The 20,419-nt window shown below is 37.8% G+C and overlaps 1 protein-coding gene across 4 annotated transcripts in view; it reads right to left on the bottom strand.

Moving 5' to 3' along the window:
* LOC117409680 (bifunctional heparan sulfate N-deacetylase/N-sulfotransferase 4-like) overlaps positions 1–20,419 on the bottom strand; it is a 242,837-nt gene that overhangs the window by 9,453 nt on the left and 212,965 nt on the right. For all 4 annotated transcript variants that reach the window (XM_059002732.1, XM_034016001.3, XM_034016003.3 and 1 more), the window contains 4 exons: positions 11,090–11,272; positions 8,076–8,172; positions 5,863–5,986; positions 918–1,092 (listed from right to left, as the gene is read on the bottom strand). In XM_059002732.1, coding sequence (XP_058858715.1) covers positions 918–1,092; positions 5,863–5,986; positions 8,076–8,172; positions 11,090–11,272 — 579 coding nt within the window. The remainder of the gene's footprint in view (positions 1–917; positions 1,093–5,862; positions 5,987–8,075; positions 8,173–11,089; positions 11,273–20,419) is intronic.

Raw genomic sequence — 20,419 nt, 5'->3', positions numbered from 1 at the left:
AGAAGCTATCTACTGCAAGTTATCTTTGAAATATAAAACCAGAGCTCTGCCTGGGGAGGCAGGGTCTTGAGTGTGGAGACCTAAGCACTCACACCACCAGCAGATTCCATAGGATGTAAAAATCGCAAAGCAAATGTACTGTAGTAGTAGTGCATCATAAGTTGAAAGGGAGGTCAACTGTGTTGTTATCTTTTCTTCTGGTTTTCCAGATGATGTTTGTCCATTGGGATGTTTTTCAGAAGAGTTTATTCTGTTATGCACTTGTGTACTTGAGACAGCCTCAAGGGATTTTTTTTATTTTTATATTATTATTTCAAAATAATCTTATGGGGGGCAATGGTTAAACCGATTACCCATGAAAATGTGTACCTGTGCATGTTTATAGTTAAGCATGATTGTCTGTATGTGGATGTATGCATGCATAGGTCATCTTTTAAGTCTCCATGATGTCAGCTTGCATCCAAGTATGTATCATTGCTGTCTGTCGGTGTATGCCTCACATGTCTCTGTGTGGTTGTTTATCTTTTAGGCCTTTTAATAATTTTATAAAAGCAATAAGTTACACCTAGTGAATTGTATTACATCTGTAGTTCTGTGAATATATATATATATATTTTCAAAATTGAACACATAACATCGCACTGAACTTTTTTTATATACTCTTGCGCTTCGTTTATGTAATATTTCCATCAATGTTTTCCTTGTTTTACGGATAGATCAGAATATAAATCCTGTTTCATTGCCTTCCCTTTGCAGTCTTCAGAAAACTCATTTCTGTACTTATTTTAAAATCAATATGACAGTATTCCTGATGGGCTGCATTTTTAACCCTAAATTTGGGATGATCAGCTGCAATTATCATATAGTTTAGTTCACAGTTATAGCAATTGCTATACAGCTCCAGTGAAAGCCCCTACCTGGTACCAAGAGTATGCCCGGTCAGAAGGATTGATGAGTAAAGTGATTATCTTTGACTTTGGAACTAGGGCAGCCGCACGCTTTGGAGCATCTTCGGAAGGGAAGTAGTTTGCACTTTTCTCAAACAGAAAGTCAGAGGTCACATTAGAGGGGACTGGGAAGAAGTCCATGTACCTGTGTGAAGGACAGCGTGTTACCACAAAACAGCTTAAAAAACAAAAGACAATAATGCTCCTTCTATTCACAATATTGATATCCCTTTAACTGCTTACCTTTCTGAAGATATCACATGCTGTCTATCACAGTAAAGAAAATAAAAAGGCACTATCAGTAGGCTTGCTAAACTGTGTGCCGCAGCTGCTTGTATTAGCCTCTTCGAAAGTCCCTGTGCTTCTTCAGGTTGAGGTCTAAACCGTCCACTCATGAGTAGTTTTTTGAATCCTGGAGCTCAGGCCAATGTTTTCTCTTTTACCCCACGTGACTTCCCATGCAACCAGTAAAGATAAAAAATTGTCTACTTGATTTAGACTAACAGTTTTATCTCACAAGAAGCAACTCTGAAATCGTAAGTTCCCACAAATTCTCCACTATATCTATGACTGTGGTCCCTGCAGGTATTGGTAACAGTGCATCTATACCACCCTCTTTAGTATACAATACTCAGATGTGCCTCTCCATCTATGCTCTGAGTCAAATTAATTTCAAGTTAATTGTGAATTTACATATTGTAATTATGGTTGTGTCACTGCTATATTGCTGCTATTCTACCTATGACACACCCGCCCCCACACTATGTTGTGAATTGCATGACAGTACATATGTCTATGCAATACTTTAAATGTACTTAATAGAATTAGCGATTTAGAATAATAACAATATTAAGTTACATTAACATTAGTACTGTATTTCAAATCTCAGGAGATTTTGAGAACCCATCATGAGAAATATCGAAGTGACAGATACAGTTATGTAAACTTTTCTCTGACATCATCCTTTTGATCATTTATCAAGACGGAGACAGAGACAGAATGATTCTTGGTGATAAATAGATTTACACTGCGAGCACTAAATCACTCACTATGGACTTTATGTTTTGTTATGTGTGGGTGTTTAGGAACAGGACTGTTATTATTTTGGGACCAACATTGTTATTGTTTACTGCCGTTTTGTCATCAGACTTTGGATTGTACAAATAAAATATAATTATTATTTATTATTATTATTTATTTCTTAGCAGACACCCTTATCCAGGGCGACTTACAATTGTTACAAGATATCACACTATTTCTTTTTTTTTTTACATGCAATTACCCATTTATACAGTTGGGTTTTTACTGGAGCAATCGAGGTAAAGTACCTTGCTCAAGGGTACAGCAGCAGTGTCCCCACCTGGAATTGAACCCACGACCTTCTGGGTAAGAGTCCAGAGCCCTAACCACTACTCCACACTGCTGCTCCTAATTGCACCTGGATTATCGTTGTCTGTCTGTTCATTAATCACTGCTGCAGTCCTCCACCTGCACACTGTTAACCACGTTGCCACAGATTAATTTTACAATTCAACTAAAGTTCAATGAATACTGTGTATTTGACAGTGAAACCACAGTAAACTGGATTCATAAAATAAATCAGTTAACAAATGAATTCCACTTAATTGAACACCTAATTAAAACTGTAACAACCCTTCCTGTAACAACCCTTCCTGTAACTGTAACGACCCTTCCTCACCAACTATGCTACCCAGCTCCTGGTCCAGGCCCTGGTACTCTCCCGCCTAGACTACTGCAACTCCCCCCTGGCTGGCCTCCCTGCGTCCGCCACCCGTCCGCTCCAGCTCATCCAGAACTCTGCTGCCCGCCTAGTGTTCTCTCTGCCTCGCTTCGCCCACGCTACTCCACTACTCCGCTCGCTCCACTGGCTCCCGATCACCGCTCGCATCCAGTTCAAGACTCTTGTACTAGCCTACAGATGCCTTGACCAGTCTGCACCCAGCTACCTCCAGACTCTCATCTCTCCCTACACCCCCACTCGACCTCTCCGCTCCGCCTGCACTAGAAGACTAGCTCTACCACCGCTACGCTCCCCTGCCTCCAAAGCCCGCTCCTTCTCCACCCTTGCTCCGCAGTGGTGGAATGACCTTCCTACAGATGTCAGGACTGCCCAGTCCCTGACCACATTCCGGCGCCTCCTTAAGACTCACCTCTTCAAAGAGCACCTGTAGAACTCCTCTGTTTGTATCCTGGGACACTATCACCCTTCATGTAAATGTGCTTTATTTTGCTCTTATCAGCCCCTATTTTACTGCATTTAATCCTGTACTTCAGAATACTGTAATCTGCCAAGTTTTTAACCTGTAGTACTTTGTATTTAATCACATCCTGATGTAACTATCACTATTTAATCATATCCTGATGTAACTATCACTATTACCTGCTGTATTATTGAATTGTGGTTTGTCAAACTTGTACTTTACTTGTTTTATTGTATTTCTTGCTCTTATTGTATTACTTGTATTGTAACGCTTGAAATGTTTTTGCTTACGATTGTAAGTCGCCCTGGATAAGGGCGTCTGCTAAGAAATAAATAATAATAATAATAATAATAATAACAAGATAACCAACAATTTTAAAGAGGATTCAGCTAAATTAAAAACAACTTACTTGGTGTTCAAATAACTCACATTTCTTATGCCTAACACTATCAGTATGTTTAGCTGTTTACAGTACTACAGTAGTTAAGGTCACAACAGTATTTTGACATACAATAGTTTTTTTTTTAATTTATTTATTTTTATAAGGGAAGGTATGGGATGCTCTGAACATAAGGGAAATGGTATAAACTACTGTTGGCCATGTTGTACATTAGTGCATGTGAAATGCATTGCAAGGTGATAGTCCACTGGACCTAGGTCCAGCATGCAAAGAAATTGAATCATTTTGAAGCTAAAATGGGAAAGGTGTGTGCCTGGATCCTAAGGAAGCTTCATTCAAAAGGGGTTTGGTGCTCAGGCTGTGGTAGGGTAGTAAAGTCAGGTTACTAGGGTTAGGAGGTCCACTGTTTGTTAACATGTACTCTGGGAGTGCTGGTGTCTGCAAAGCACATCTCTTTTATGATAACCTGACGTAAAGTGCCTCATATTGCGCAGTAATACAGCAACCCGTGTTTAATGGTTCCTAACATCTCCATGTTTTTCATTTCCATGGAGTGGTCCACTGTAACTGTTATGCTCTTCTTAAAATAAATCATTTACACAAGTGATAACATTTTAGTCAAACCAATTTATTAATCTTTTATAAATCATAAAAAAAGTTGTTTTCATTCGCAGAGATGAATACGTGTCGTACTGTGGTGGGGTGCCCCGCCCCTGTCCGTATATTTTGTGTTTTATGTTGTATGTGGTGTGTTATTGTTGGTGTGTATGTATTGGTGCACAAGGTATAAATGGGGCTATGTAGCACAGGTGAATTAAAATGTATATTTATATTTGGGCACGGGTGTGTCACAAAGTAGTTCACGTGCAGACTGTGCCGAGATTCAATTGAATGATTGATTCGCAATCGAGTCTTGGTACAGCTTCATAAAAGAGCCAGCGTTTCACGCACACAGGGTTGGGTGTTCAGGGTGAAAGGATGGGAGAGAGAGGAGAATAAAATCTATAAACTAAAACAATTGCTACTTGTGCTGACATAGTTCAGCACAATTCTTGTTTGTTTAGTGTTTGCCATGTTTTGTTTGTCTGTCTGTTTTGGCCATCGTGCCTTATGTTTTGGGTATTTGTTTTGTAAATATTTACTTTGTTTATTTAATAAATCCGTGCACCAGCGCTTCAATCCCAGCACTGTTGTCTGTCTACTTCCTGGCCTGACATCACCACACGAGCCAGCCTGTTCACATGTACCTAATAGCCAGGCTATTATTTTGTTGAAAGGTGGCATGATTAACTGTAACCTAGCAATCAATGGGTTAGAGTTGGGCACATGTTAAAATAATTCTTGTGAGCAGTCAGTTTTATAATGTGTTTTGTTCTGTTTTTTTTTTAGATATGATTTTTAGCTAACAGGTTATCGAGCAACGCCAGTGGTATACATGTATATATAAATTAAACAAGACCAGCACAAGAACAGGTTTATTGCTGTCAGTATTTTGTATCTTCTTATGCAAGCATGCAGAAATGTCAGCAGCATTATGCCAGTGCTTTTAGTGAATAATAAATAAATAAAAAGTAAAAAATATATAAATATGCAGCCCTAGCACCTGAGCAAATATGTCTAACACAACAACCAAACATTGATTTTATCCTGAAATGCAAACAAAATAATTTCTGTTGCTTACTCTTGTAATAACACTCATGATTTTCAGAGAATTTCAAACCGCTAGTTTACTACTCATAAACAAATACATCCTCATATATAAAAAGGCAACAATATAAGAAGGCAAGTGGCACAGGGATTGTGATGATGCAATTATTTAATCTGAGTATCAATTATGGAAATTGTCCAGTGAGATCAGAAACTGAGTTAGTGATTTGGAAAACACACATTCCCCTTTAATTAGAAAACTGCACCTCCAGTAACTATGAGAATGCTTTGACTAGAATCCTAAAAAAATATGCTTGGATCTTTAGGGACTGACAAAGGACTGTAATTGTTTTCTAATAAACTGTATCACAAGTCATTTTCTGACAGAAAAAAAAAAACATAATACGATGACATTCAAATCTGAAGCAGTTATAAAGCTTTAATTAGCAGTCACTGTGCATTTCAACAACAGTACAGATAAACTACCGTCTAGCACTCTCTCTTTTCTGTCATTCTTTTCTCAGCATGTATTGCATTTAAATACTATACACACTTGAAATGTGTTTATTGTTTGGATAAAAGTTTGGAAGGGTATTGGGCAAACTATTTTAAATAAAAGAAAACTAATAAAACGAGTCCACCCTACCAGTCTATCCCTTTATGGTAGTTGTTCCCATTGAAAAACTGCACCTCCTCAAAGGTCCTCAGACTGGGGAAATTGCTGGTAATGGAAGGGTGCATTACAAGGAACAGGTACATAGCAGTGGTACCTGAAAAAAAGGCACACATTTTGCTTTAAAAAACACTTGGTTACCTTTTTAAAATATACAGAACTGCATCTTGTGTATAACATTTGAAACCACATGATTACATTTACAATACAAACGTGCCCTCACGCAACAGATGTGTTTGCCCCTAGAGTCTATTGCAATTGTCCATTATTATGACAGTATTTCAATATCTCTCTAGTTGTGGCCTTTTTACATTTCTGGCCCTAATCCACCCAAGCCTGGCATAGGTTCCCTTCTGAGGACTTATTGAAAGCCATCTTATTATTAGGATGCTTATGTAGGATTCTGGATCCACCTTTCCCAGAAAGTAATTTGTATAAGACATGCTAAGTATCCAGGTATGAGCCTTAGGATACATTTATTTATTTATTTATTTATTTATTTATTTATTTTAAATTTAGTCATTGCCTATTATTATTATTATTATTATTATTATTATTATTATTATTATTATTATTATTTTTATTTTTATTTTTATTTTTTTATTATTATTTTCTCCCAATTTGGAATGGCCAATTATTTTTAGGCTCAGCTCACCACTGGCCAATTATTTTTAGGCTCAGCTCACACCCTGTCCTCTGAAGCGTGTGCTGTCAGCCGACCGCTTTTTTTCACACTGCGGAATCACCATGCAGCCACCCAAGAGCTACAGCGTCGGAGGACAACGCAGCTCTCGGGCAGCTTACAAGCAAGCCCACAAGTGCCCGGCCAGACTACAGGGGTCGCTGGTATGCGGTGAGCCGAGGACACCCTGGCCAATCGAACCCACCCGGGCGACGCTCGGCCAATTGTGCGCCGCCCCCTGGGAGCTCCCGTCCACGGTCGGCTGTGGAATAGCCTGGACTCGAACTGGCGACGTCCAGGCTATAGAGCGCATTCTGCACTCTACACGGAGAGCCTTTACCGGATGCGCTACTTGGGAGCCCCATTAGGATACATTTATAAGCAATTTTATACAGGCTATAGTTCTGTTCTGTTAAATGTTTACAGTTTAATTGCTTGAAATGTATTTTTCTTAAACTTTTAAATAATGTCAAAAACATGCATTGTATGCAGTAGGATGGCTACAGTGTAAGGTAATTTACTCAAAGTTTTTGCTGTACACATGTAGACTAATATGCATTAATGTTGCAGTTTATCATAAATAAAGGAGTTTTTTTCTGATTGGTTACAAAGATTCTAAACAGGTTAAAGTTTAAACATTTAAACATGCCTAATCCTTAAATAGAAAAATGTAGGAAATGAAACCCACATTACCATTCCTAAACAATTTCAGTATTTTCTACTCTCCAGAGACAATAAACCCTTCTTCTCTGCCAATCTTCCAAAATAAATAAAAAATCCTGACCAAGCTCTCAATGTTACGCTTTGTCTAATTAGCAAAATCAATATCTATGGCAGACTACAGTCAGACTGAGATCAATAGAACATGTGTAGCCTTTAATGTAAATACACTTATGGGTTTAAAAAGTAAAACTTTACTTCTGGAAATGATATATTGTGAAGTGTAATTTAAAACACAGTTCTCTGGGGACATGTCTTTAGACCCCGGCTAGCTGTTCTCTATTTTTCAGTATGACTAAGCTTTGCTGTATAATTTGAGATTGCAGGGAACACTGTAGATAACTATTCTTATTCACAACCTTTGGCTGTGCAGAATACTGATAGCAATAACTCATTTGCTAAGTAATGTGTGCTAAATAATTTCCATTCATCTGCCAAATTACATGATTATTGAACAGGCCTCTGAAAAGAGTATACAGTGAACTAAAAAAAAAACTCAAGGATACAAGAAAAGAGAAAGAGAAATGCAAGGGAGAAGCATCTGAAGCAAGTTCCTTCAAGAGCAAATGTGGTAGATTTTACTTATCTAAAAACACAACACAAAACATTTTATTCTCATACATTATTCTGTTAATAAACATATTCTTTAATAACTAAAATAGCACCAAGAAGTATATAATATAACATTTCCTGGTAACAAAAAAGCATTGTCCACTGAGCGATACTGCCCTTGCAGACATTCTTGAAGAAAGCCTTGGGTAACTATGGCAACAGTTTTACTCACCAGTCTTCTGAGGTCCTACAACCAGGAATTTGGGCAAACGATCACAGGTTTTCTCTTTCGACCAGATATCCTTGTGTCGCTTGTCATCGCATGGATTCTGAAAAAAAAAAGATTTTAAAAAGCATGCAGTCAGTATAAAAGGAAGATATTGGTATTCAGAAATTGACCTTTTATCGCTCCAGTGCATTTAATCCATACAGAGGAACGAGACAGGGTTGCCCCATTTCGCCTCTTTTATTTAATTCAGCAATCAAACCTTTAGCAGAATTAATTCGGCAAACTTAAGGTATCCAGGGAATTGGTCATAAAGATGTATAAAGTAAAGTAATGCTACAGTATATACAGATGACATTTAAGTTTCTTAAGAACCGCAGTCCCTCCCTTCCATGCCTCATGGATATAATAAACCAATACAGTGATGTTTCAGGATATAATTTAAATTGATTAAAATCAGAGGCTATCCCCCTGTCTAAACATTGTTTTAGTATGAAGTATCAAAACTATCCTTTCAGATAGCCTTCAGACGATATTAAACACTTGGGTATTAAAAAAAAAAAAAATATATATATATATATATATATATATATATATATATATATATATATATTAAAGATACTGTCAAATTTAATATGACACTAATTGATAGGATTTCAGTTAAATTACAGTCCTAGAATAAATTGCCACTAGCCTTATTGGGCAGAATAGTACCCATTAAAATGGCATTGGCCATGCTTTCACTTCATATTCCATTCTCCTATTTTAAACATATGAATGTACTTTTCACTAAATTTATATAGATATAAGAAATCAAACTATATAACAGTCATAATAAAGTTATGAATATGCCCAATCCCTACTGGTATTATTATTATTATTATTATTATTATTATTATTATTATTATTATTATTATTATTATTATTATTAGTTTATTTAACAGACACCTTTATCCAAGGTGACTTACAGAGACTAGGGTGTGTGATCTATGCATCAGCTGCAGAGTCACTTACAACAACGTCTCACCCAGGGACCTCCTGGTTACAAGCACTGTTCTTTAACAACCGGACCACACAGCCTCCTGTTTTATCAATTTAGGCCTCTTAGAGATTGGTTTATCAGACAATCCCCCAATTTGGGTTAAAATTGCAAAAAATAAAAGACTTATTGTTACATGGCCCTCCACAGACTTATTGTTACATGGCCCTCCACCAGCTCTGAAGAATAACTTTATTTTTACATTTGCACACAACATTTTCAAAAGATCAGCCCTTCTTTTAAAGGACTTTAAAAAAAATTCAGTCCAGGACTCCAGACTAATCAAAATATTTTGCATAATAAGAAGCCTTTATTTAATCTAACTTGAATCAATACACAAATCAGTAAGGTCGGTGATTTGTTTGAAGAAATGTATTCCCTTCATTGAGATCCCTTATTCCAATTGGAGAAACTAGAATTTACCATCATATCAAAAAATCTTTAGCCAACCTAATCCCTCAATTTTGCTGTCCTAATCTGACTACATTGAAGATTATTAAATCCATTGAGTTCCCATTGTTTTGTATCCAAATTATACAAATTATTTAAAGAGAATTTGTCATACAGTAATGATAGTTTAAAGTCAAAATAGGAGATAGAGTTAGGAACGTCAATACTTGTGTCATCCTGGAATAATATCAATACAAATATAACATTTTCTTCACCCAATGCCAAATCAAGATCCATTCAGTATACAATTATAAGTGACTCTGGTAAACTACATGATTACTGGACCACAATATTTAGGCATATTTCTAATAGTTTAAAAGTACGTATCCCCTGCAACCCTTCAGTTGCAGTTTTAGGAGACATATCTACTCTCCAAGTTAGTAAACCACAGTTGAAATTATTACTTACTCTACTCCTCATTGTTAAAAAAATTAGACTAACTTCCTGGAAGGATACTGAACCCCCAGTTTTAGCAATTTGGAAGAACTCTGTACTGGACGTTATTAACTTGGAAAGAGTGAGCTCTGCTTTTTTAGATAAGGACTCAGAATTTACTGAAATATGGAATAGAGCATCCTCTTATTTTATGGATATACTGTATCTATATGTATTTATATATGAGCTTCCCAAAGTTATCGTATCCTTTTACTGCGACCACTTTTCCCTTGTTCCAACTTCTTTAATACCAGGAGCATATCAGAGTTAAATATGTATCTATTGAACGTGACATTTGTGAAACATTGTGATATACCTTAATATGTATTGATTGCATGCAGGCAGATGAATTGAAAATGTATTGTTATTAGATTGTATATTACAAAGCAATAAAATATGAATTATATATAAAAAAAAATAAAAATAATAATTGACCTTTTAGAAGTGAGAAAGGGACATTTTTGCTGTTATGGTTTGTTAGCCTGGTAAAGGAAAACCCTACCGATCTCAGCACAAACAATAATAGGAGAATGACACAGAACACATAACAGGATGTCATACAGGTAAAAATACAATATAATGAAAACGTATGTGATATAATCCCTACAAGCCCTTAAGTTATTTTATCTTGCACTTTTTATGGTCTTGTTCTACACTCTTAATGAAATATGAGGTTATAAAGCTCAGACAGAAACAATACAATTGAAATGGGAACACCTGCAATATGTAGCATGCACATGTATGTAAATTGTCCATCCCTTGCCATAATTTTTTATTTATTATGCAAAATGATAATTGTACTATAGAAAAGCTGCACCTCCTTGTCATTTTAAGTCATATTGTACAAGGCAGCAGATCTGACATACTTTCACAGAGTGATGACTGAAGGCGCTATCACAGAGAAATCTGGAGAACATCACTGCTGATTTCATCCCTGTGCTACCTTATTATTACTTATTGCAGAATGGTCATGAACCTCTCCAGACCTGCAGTCACACTGTCCCATAGACACTATTGCTTATATTATTTTCCCCAATGCATTAAATAAATTAATTCACTGTCAAGCATTGTAGACCTACAGTATAAAACTACATACCTGCCAAATTGGATCATGTTGCTCAGGGAAGAGCTGAAAGTACTTGCGAGCCAGCTGAAACGGTGGCAGTGTCTGCAGTCTGAGGTTAGTCCAGCCCTGAACAAAGTTGGCCAGGTTTGAAAAAGTGTACAGTCCCAGTCGGTCATTCCCATAGTTGGATAAATGTGTCATAAAGATGCTGATCTAGAGAGAGAAAGGCAATACAGAATGAATTTCCCTCAGCTCACCAATAGATGGCAGTAGGTACATTCTCAACTGCAGCAGCCGATGATCTGAATCTTTGGCGTGAAGAAGATGGCAAAATCTTCCTTAAGATTCAGACCAGGTCTGATCATGAAACCTTATCTGACAGTTGTGATTCTCTCGATCATCCCTTTCACTTGCTAAAGATGAAGGATGCAGTGGCTTCAGTCACAATCACACTCAAAAAGCATGTGCTGAATATGTTTGCCACTCTCCTGGTCGACAGAAAAAAAATAAGATTTACGGATGTAGGATAACAAGTGTGGACTCACCCTTCGCAATGTTTATGAATTTATGAATTTAATTTGGTTTGAAAATTCCCACCTGTATATCAGCTTCAATTTTCTCAAGCAATAACTAATCATCAGGAATGGCAAGGTGTGTCTAGACCCATTTTTAAAATTACAAAGCATATATTTGTAACAACTAGTATATGCAAAATTAACTAACAAAATTTGTCTAAACACAGTAACAAGAAAAGCTGGTGATGTTAACCAAGCAATAATTGAGAATTATTATTGTAGTTTTGTATCATTTAATTTTATTAACCTAGCCTGATTGTAACCCCAACATGAACCTAATTAATATTAATAATTATTACAGGTTAACATTTTGAAAAAAAATAAGCATATGGAAGCATTTAAATGAGATTAAAAATGCGTCCTTTTTTTTGTAAATATCACATTTTTATGACTGATCTTTATTTCTAACTTGGCTTTGTTTGTACATCCAACATCTTTAGTCGTGACTTTCAACTGAAGAGAGCTCTTCTTGTAGCCCTGTGCTCTAATTACTAAATGCCAACATACCGGGTAGGCTTAACTTAAAAAGGCAGTTCCTAGCAGTAAGGTGGAAACTCATTGTATCTCAGGTCTTAAAAAAGCTGATTATAATTCATACATATCCTTGCAGCATACCTTTAACTTCACACTAGCATGGTTCAGACTGCTCACAAATGACAGCCTTTCTTTAGCTGTCTGGAAGCTTTGCTTTTACTGTCACATCTGAAAGTTGTTCAAACTGTTTGATAAGGCCAGTGGATGCCTTGGGGACAGCAAGCAGGAAGCATAACAGAGGCCATTACACCATGTCTTCTAAAAAGTGAGATGCTTAGAATGCCACTGCATGACAGTGCTTGCATTCCTTTACCAGCACCTCCTTGAATCACTGGCCTGATGCCATCAATATGACCACTGTGCTTCTCTGCATACATTTGACTCAAAAACAGTGAAGGCAATTTAGTAACTTGTCTTGTGCAATAGAACACGTTTATTAGACTGGCTGAAGCCACAATGAAAACATTGACATACATAGGCAGTGGCAAGGCAGAATGAATGAAAGCCTGGCGATATGATTAGTGCATGACTCTATTGTAACCAATTCAAAATGAAAAAAATAAAACAATACCAAACAAAGTTCTAGCATATTTAATAGAATTGATACTGAAAGCTTTTTTAAACATGAAACATCACAAACAAGTATCCCTTGTCCAAATGCTTTGATGCACAATGCTGCTGCTGCATAAACTTCACAGCAACTGTGGGCAACAGCAGTCTATAGGACAGGGGTGTCAAACTCAGTTCCTGGAGGGCCACAGTGTCTTCTGGCTTTCGTTCTACCCAAGCTCTCAATTACTTAATTAGTCTAATTATTTGATTAATTGGACAAATTTAAAAAAAAATTCTGGGCCTCAAAATATTTCAGTGTAGTGTATTTTGATTCAAGTACATTTTGTAAACCATCAACTGTAAAAGACCTTGAAAAATATTAAATATGTCCAATTGAACAAATAATTAGATCAATTATGTTATTATTTATTTCTTAGCAGATGCCCTTATCCAGGGCGACTTACAATTGTTACAAGATATCACATTATTTTTACATACAATTACCCATTTATACAGTTGGGTTTTTTTACTGGAGCAATCTAGGTAAAGTACCTTGCTCAAGGGTACAGCAGCAGTGTCCCCACCAGGGATTTAAACCACAACCCTCCGGTCAAGAGTCCAGAGCCCTAACCACTACTCCACACTGCTGCTGTTAATTGACAGCTTAAGTTGGTAGGAAAACCAGAAGACCCTGCAGCCCTCGAGGATGAGTTTGACCCCCCTGCTATAGAAAGACATCTGGACAAACACTAAGCATCAATTCAGAAAGATTACAGAGAAATGTAATGATAAGTCAATGTAGTAATGTGCTAAAAGCCCAACAGTTATTTTTCTAGCCTTTCCCCTAACAGCAATTGTTTCCCCCTGATGTTCAGCGAAGAGCTCATTAAAAGTCAAATCTTGACATCAAATTGATTTCGGAATCTTTTAAGTCATCTAGATACTGAATTAGAAGTTCCATGTTTGCACAAACAGAAATCCTTTCTAAAGTGTCCAGAGAAAAGACATTTAACTATGATTGTTCCCATTGACCTTGCTGTATTCACGTTGAGTCTATTTCACCATCATTTTTGTTGGTGTCATTGCATAGATTTTATTTCAGCCCTTGCCTCTTGACATTCCCTGTCATCCCTTTTTACTACAAATAATGAACAACACCTATACCAGCTCTGCTCATTGGTGAAAAAAGCTCATGTCATTTCTTTACTGTTGGATGTAACTGACATAACATGACCCCTTCTCTCTTCTCACAAGTTCATTGATTTGGTTATGCACATTCTTATTTGAATAAATATAACATATATATAAATTATATAGGGCCGCTCTGACCTTGAGTGGGTGAAAATCAGCTTGCTGCTCAGCACCCTATTCTATACATTTTATACATAGTGAAGTAAGAAAAAAAAAATAAAGCAAATTTTAATGTGACGTCATTTCCATCTGATACAAACTTTCTGAAACAAAGACATTTCAGATGGCTGTAGCACATCAATATCAGGGACCACTATGCATTATAAATTTGAATAATGTATGGGTCAGATATATTATCACACAATAATATCACCAATGAAAGACAGATATTAATGTGTGATATTAATATTTTCTAACCCATATTTTTTCCCCTTTTTTTTAATTACCGCACACATCAAAGTTTCTAGATCATCTGACTGGTGCCATTTAAGCTTGCATATTATTGGACGAAGTCCACTACCATCTGTTGATGTATGTTGTTTATCGCCTTACTACATGATGTGCACATTAGTAAGATTTGGATACAATCTGTAAACTATTATTTACAGTGTTAAGTTTGCTCTTATTATGGTGGATCAGTGGCTGGTTCGTGCAAAAGAAAGAAATACAACAGCTGTGACATAAAGAGAAGCCAGTGGCATGTTGGATTATTTTTTTTTATCTGTACATATGTGTGGTGGGGGGGGGGGGGGGTGTCAAGTACCATACAAAAGTAACATTTAAATACAATACGCTCCCATAATCACTACAAAAAGCACAGTACAACATAGAAGAAATAATACATTCTAAACAAAGAATTTATACTGAAACCTTTTTTTTACTTGATGACTATTTTGTAAAGTTCTGACAGATCTAAACATTTGCAAACGAATACTCCAGTTTGAGTGAGACAAAATGCATGGCGGCCGTTCGTAAACCAGTGAAATAACAAACAGACACACCTGCATGAAAGTTTCACTTCCGCAAGGAACATTTCTGTTTGTTCTCTTTAGACATGTTTTTGTTGATTGAGACACACCATGAGCCAGGGATGAAGAAACATTTGCTCTAATCAATATTTGGGCCGACGGTTCAATCCAGAGAAGCTTGGATGGAAGCGTCAGTAACAAGCTGCTTCCGGGGCATTGATACGTGTATTGTTTACTTGCGTCTGTCACCCAGGTCAACTCTGCTTTATCAAAAGCAGTGTGAAATCGCATACCCGACCCCCATGACACCGGGTCCTGACCCTGGTAGAGCATGGCAGTGTGAAAGGGGCTTTAGTAGCGTATCTTAAGTGCAAAAAACTAAATGGCTGTCATATACTGTTGTTATCACACTATGACAGTATAAAGAAATTAAACATGTTGTAACTGATGTCTGCCAACAAGATAGCCATATGCCTTCAGCTCTTTCTGAAGTTTTAAAATGTCCAAATGTATTTATACTTTTTGTTTTTTATTTTGTCTGTCAGGTGGTATTAAATCGTAACAACTGGCAGTTTCATTGAAAGGCTTCAGTTGATGATGTATTTCACAATAACTATGTCATATAATTCAATACTACCTTGTGGCAGGCTGGCTCGCAGTGGTGAGGTGTGGTGACGTCATGGACCAGGAAGTAACTGAAACCAAAACAATGGATGGGCGGGTGAAGCTGAATGCTATGGCACTCAGCGTATTTATTAATAAATCAAATAAACAAAACAACAAAACACAAAACAAAAAGGCACAAGGGCCAAACGAATAAACAAAGACTGTTTAGCAGTCGTTTTTAAATGTTGTTATTTTTCCTCGCTCGCTCCGCTCCCCGTACTCTCCTCTGTACACTCCACCCCACAGCACGGGCAGCTGCAGATTCTTATACTCTGGCTGAGGGATTAACTAGTTGTTAATTATCTTATTACCCCTCGGCCAGAGTCTGCACGCGTTTGGTAAGGATGCATGACTGTCAGCTAGTTAAATAATCAGTAGCTGATCAGTCATGCATCCTCACAAGGTTTTTAAATATAAATAATAAAAGACGCGGCACTTTTATAGGGGCGGGACACTCCACCACATACCTTCAGAACCAAATTTATAACAACAATTCAATCATCCTTACTGAGCTATCAACAAAACCCAGCCTAATAATGTCAACTGAAAAAAAAAAAAAAAATCTAATTTTGAATTCAGCAATAAACAAGGATTTTTCAACAGAAGTAGTCAACAGATTGCTTTTCTTGTTTTGACTTAATTAATTAAACAGCACTGAATCACACTTACTAAGACAAAGTACAAATACATTTAGCTCACTGATATTCATAACCAAGCTGTGGTGCTGCCTTTGCAGTTTTCTAATGTGCAGTCTCTTTTTATAACAGCCAAACTGGATGATTAATTTACACAATTTCTGAGGACTAGAACGATCAACATGACCCCAAATTAATTTCGTTCTGTTGTTTCAGTTGCTTCTGGTCCACTAGAGGATATGATGATCTTGTGCAGACCATTCTAAAATTAATTCTGGCTTGCTGAACAGAGGGATTATAATTTGGTTCTTGTCTACCTATTCTTTCTGAAGGGTCTCCAGCAGGGATTTAGAGACTTCTAAACAGCTGTTCTTGCTGCATTACAAAACCTGACAGATTAATAAATTACATAGCAGGCTGTGTCTAAAACTTCCATGGGCTTTATTGAAAAAAAGAAACATTCGGTGGGTGAATATCAGTGATGAGGCTCTGCACATGTATTTAGAATACAATATACTCTCTCTAATCTGGACTCTTCTCCAAACTGACCTATAATTAGAACCACCTTATCATAATGAAAGACAGAGAACAGCTGTTGAAATTAAACTTTAAACAGTGACCTGCACATTTATAGTATAGTGCAGGTAATTGCTGTAGTAAACAGAAAACATCTCTGTATTTTACACACTAGATATATTATACCAATATGGTACAGACTGCAATCAGAACTCAAAACCAATCACAAATTTTAACAAGGTCCGATCACCAACTGGTTTGAAGTAGCTAGAGTTTACTGTACCTCAAAACCCACAATGGGCCTATTAGGTCAGATAGATTGCTCTTAATTGTATTAATACTTGTACTGTGATTCTTGAAATGTATTTTTGTTTACGACTATAAGTCGCCCTGGATAAGGGCGTCTGCTAAGAAATAAATAATAATAATAATAAAAAAACAATACTTTCTTTATCAGTGTGATGACCTGTTATATACAAAGGGTTAATGCATTTATCTTTGTGGCAGGGTAGATGGAATTCCTGCACTGAAAAGTTCACCTTCCACCAGCAGGGGGAACAGGAGGAACCTGTCCATCCAGCAGGCTCTGGCAACTACGGGGTTAATATTCCGTAGGAGTCGGCCTGTTAGGAGACTGCGGGAGTGGAACGAGGTATACCTGGTTTAAATCCCAAAGATGCAGCCTCTCCACTGGTAGGGGGCAGTGTTCCTGGGACAGCCACATATGTCGAAAAAACTAACAAACTAAGCGTTTGTCTCTTTATACCCTGCAGCCTGAGCAGGTATACATTGCTTCAGAAGATCACAGAGCAAGTACCTGTGGGCAGCACGGATCCTACACTCGTTCACGGACTTTACTTTGGTTTTAAATAGTGTTGCAGATACGATCGCTTCTCCCTGGAACCTGTAAATATACTGTTTAAATAGTTGTCTGGATTTAAAGGGGCAGTACCCATTTGTATTTTGTAAACCATTTTTTTTTGTTTGTGTGTAAATACATTTTGGTTACCCCTTCACCTGAAACTGCACTCTCCGTGTGTTATTTCGAGGTCTTCCACAATCTTGTATAGGTAAATAACTATATGAAATTGACGCAATGCATGAAGCATATGGACATTTCAGTTCTAGGCTATAAAAAAAGAAAACATGAGGTTATTATCATAACCCTGGTTCCCTGAAAATAGAAATGTATCCATTACCATATGGGCATTTACCTTCTAAAGACTCAAAACCTGAATAAGATATACCAAAGCTGCTCAGCGAGCCTGTGGTGCAGTCTTGCCCCGCCCCCGAGGGTACAAGAGGACTGCGCTCACAGATCTCAAGGTCATTTTTCCTTCATGCCTGCTGCAATCATGGACGCAGCAACCTTGAAGGTTAATGGTTACATTTCTATTTCAGAGAACCAAGGTTATGATAACAACCTAACGTTCCCTTTCAAGTGTAACCATTATCATATGGGTGAGTGTACCAAAGCCATCGCAAGGGCAATATTGCAGAACTAATGGAATGCCACAAGGCTAAGCTGAGAGGCTGCCTTGTGCGTTACTATACGTAACTCCAGTAACAGCAGCTCTGTTGAAAAAATTCAAGGAGAAACTCACTTCTATGCCTGTGTTGTAAGGGTCGACTGGGAAGCTGCCCTTAACACTTAGCACTGGGCAGAGCATATGGAGCTGTCACTCTCTGTCAGACTGGAAATGGATGAAAGCCTTCAATTCCACAGACTGGTGGACATGGAACGCCGAGATAGTCTTTGGCAAAAAGGCAGGACTGGTACAGAGCGAAACCTTTGGTCTGGCTGTAAAAATTAAGCAGGCTTTCGTTATAGAGAATGCCTGCATCTCACTCACCCGCTTTGTGGAGGTGATAGCAAACAAGAAAGCCGCTTTAAATTGCAGGGGCTCAGATGGAGGCTTCATGACTGCATTAACACTAGAACCGCCATGGCAGTCATTTTGACAGTTTGAGGTTTTCAAATTTAAATTATTCTGCGTGTCTGAAAGTTACGCTGTTGTCTGTTTATGACTTTTCCTAAATACATGTATTAAATACCCTGACAGTGTTTGAAAGGCAGGATCACAAAAATAAGGCAGTTATAATCCCACCCATCTAGAACCGCCAAAGCAGTCATTTTACTGCCTTTTACAATACATGTTTTTATTTTGAATATAACCTACAATATTCTATTTTTATATATATATATATATATATATATATATATATATATATATATATATATATATATATATATATATATATAAGCCTGTTGTTATTTCTACTGGACTTGGCAGCCATCAATTCCTTCATTTTGTACAAGGAATGCACCGGGGAAAATATCAGTAGGAGAGATTTAATCTTGAATCTAGCCACAATGCTTCAGCAGAAACATTTCGATCAGAAAACTGCAAAGCAGCAGGCTCCTGCAGCTCAACCTGGATTCAGTGCTGCACCGAGTGACACACACAAGATAAAACATTATTATTATTATTATTATTATTTATTTCTTAGCAGATGCCCTTATCCAGGGCGACTTACAATTGTTACAAGATATCACATTATACATTATTTCACATTATACAGATATCACATTATTTTTTACATACAATTACCCATTTATGCAGTTGGGTTTTTACTGGAGCAATCTAGGTAAAGTACCTTGCTCAAGTGTACAACAGCAGTGTCCCCCACTGGGGATTGAACCCACAACCCTCCGGTCAAGAGTCCAGAGACCTAACCACTACGCCACACTGTACTTTTGTTTTAAATTAAAAAATAATTTCATTTTTACAGTTTTGTATGTACATATACCTGTTTACACACCAGTTTCTTTTGAAATGTTTAATTTATTATAATTTTTAATTTTTTGAAGTAGTGCTTTATATGTACTAAGTTAGAAAATATAAACCCTTTTATGTTTAATTGTTCATTTAAACACGGCATTTCAGCTGTGCAGATGTCTGCTGCAAGCTCGATGGGTCAGGATGCCATAAGGTCCCCCGTGCCTGACTGAGCAGGTCGCGGCATGTTGGCGGTCTCCATGGCTTGCCGCTCAAGAGCTGCATCAGAGTTGAAAAACAGAGTCTCCTGGGCCAATAAAGGGCTACTAGGAGCACCTTGGCCTGGTCCTGCCTGATTTTCTCCAGACAAAGCAGGAGCAGGGCGAGCGGTGGGAAGGCATATAACAGTTGCCTAGGCCACTGGTGTGCTAAGGCATCTATTGCCCGCGGTTCCCCGCCTCGCCTTATGGAGAACTAGAGGGGACAGTGGGTTGATTCCTGGGAGGCAACAAGATCTATCCCTGCTCTCCCGAACCTCGGGTGAAGCCTACACTCTGAGATGCTGGGGACTCTCTTTGAGACACTGCCCAGCGCTATCCCAAGGCGTAGCTGGGCCGGCCGTTTCCACCAAGAGAGAGCCTTTAGACAGTGATGAGACACTGTCAATAGGCGGTCGCGGTTCAACGTGGGCTGAAAAACCCTGCTGTTGAACCAGGCCTGCAGATGGCGCATGTGCAGGAGACCCAATTGAAGGGTCTGGGAAGCTGCTGTCATCAAGCCCAGAAGTCTCTGGAACGTCACTACCGTGAGCACTCTGTTGTGATGAAAGAGCTCCAAACAGGTGGCTATTATCTGCCATCTGCCGTCCGACAGAGTGGACAGCATGGCCCTGGAGTCCAAGTACACTCCTAGAAAGGAGGCTGTCTGAGAAGGAGTGAGCTGG

Source organism: Acipenser ruthenus, chromosome 2 (genome assembly GCF_902713425.1).
Source record: "Acipenser ruthenus chromosome 2, fAciRut3.2 maternal haplotype, whole genome shotgun sequence".
Classification (NCBI taxonomy): domain Eukaryota; kingdom Metazoa; phylum Chordata; class Actinopteri; order Acipenseriformes; family Acipenseridae; genus Acipenser; species Acipenser ruthenus.
The sequence above is the reverse complement of the archived record's forward strand: the minus strand, read 5'-3'. Positions and strand labels throughout refer to the sequence as shown.